Below are 1,054 nucleotides of genomic sequence, written 5' to 3' on the forward strand. Positions count from 1 at the left end.
CAAGGAATGGTGTTGACATTGCAATCCAATTATCAATATATTTATCTGCAAATTCTTTTCCTACATAATCTAAAAATTTATAAAACATTAATCCTCCCATTGAATGGGAGATAACAACTACTTTCCCATATTTATTATATGTATTAATTATTAATTCTTTTGTATCTTCAAACCAATTTCTTTTATGTTTATATTCTCCATATCTATAATATCTCCAATCATATGATGCCCCTACCATATCATCTCCATCTACATATCCTAATTTCTTAAATTTCTTAATTAAATCATGAAAACATTTTGCAAATATTGAAACGGGCCAATTAGGATCAATCTCATCACATGCATATGTACTTCCAAATTTCGGTGAAATAATATTAACTCCTTCTATATCAATTTGCTCTTTACTTGTTGAATTCCACATCGGTGTTAAATATCCTAATGAACATTCATTCTTCAGTGGTCTAACATTCTTTAATGCAACCCAAAGTCTTTCATATTCTACTTGTGTATCACATTTCTCTGGAAGTGGTGTTTTACTGATATCTTTTATATTAATATCCCCTTCTAACATAGACGCAAGAATCCCTGGAATAAATACTATCGGTTTTTTAGCTGGGCATTCTTTTCCTAATGAAATCACCCATAAAATAACGAACAAAAAATATCTTGTTTTCATTTCTTTCAATGAGCCTTTGATAAATTAAGATTGGGTTTGTTCCGAAACTGTTAGAATTCACATTTCTCATGACTTTTCTCATTTAGTCCATTTGTCCTTTTAATCCTACTAAAGGAAATAGATTTTTGATTTATTCATTATGATTGTTCTCATCCTATTTCTAAATATAGATAAAATGATAAAAAAGTAAACAATACATTTATTAATAAAATTTTTATTTATTTAATTATTCAATGTGATGATGAATTTTCTTTTTCTCTTTCCGCTTTTTTTTTTCTAAATTAAACTTGTATCTTGGTTTTTTAACTAATTCTTTTTTATTGAACTTCTCAGAATTTTCATTCTTCTCATTCCAATCCATTCAGTTGTAATTTAGTA

At 27.2% G+C, this 1,054-nt stretch overlaps 1 protein-coding gene across 1 annotated transcript, besides 2 other annotated features; it reads right to left on the reverse strand.

Annotated features, from left to right (window-relative positions):
* EDI_161400 (1-O-acylceramide synthase precursor, putative) lies at positions 1-676 on the reverse strand (the record flags this gene model as incomplete). Its single annotated transcript, XM_001736317.1, has 1 exon — positions 1-676. A coding segment is annotated over one exon (676 nt), but the record flags the coding sequence as incomplete, so codon positions are not given.
* Positions 128-156: a sequence feature (AT_rich).
* Positions 677-837: 161 nt separating the features above from the next.
* Positions 838-907: a sequence feature (AT_rich).
* Positions 908-1,054: the final 147 nt, after the last annotated feature.

Source organism: Entamoeba dispar, genomic scaffold (genome assembly GCF_000209125.1).
Source record: "Entamoeba dispar SAW760 scf_1105229459715 genomic scaffold, whole genome shotgun sequence".
NCBI classification, from domain to species: Eukaryota; Evosea; order Mastigamoebida; family Endamoebidae; genus Entamoeba; species Entamoeba dispar.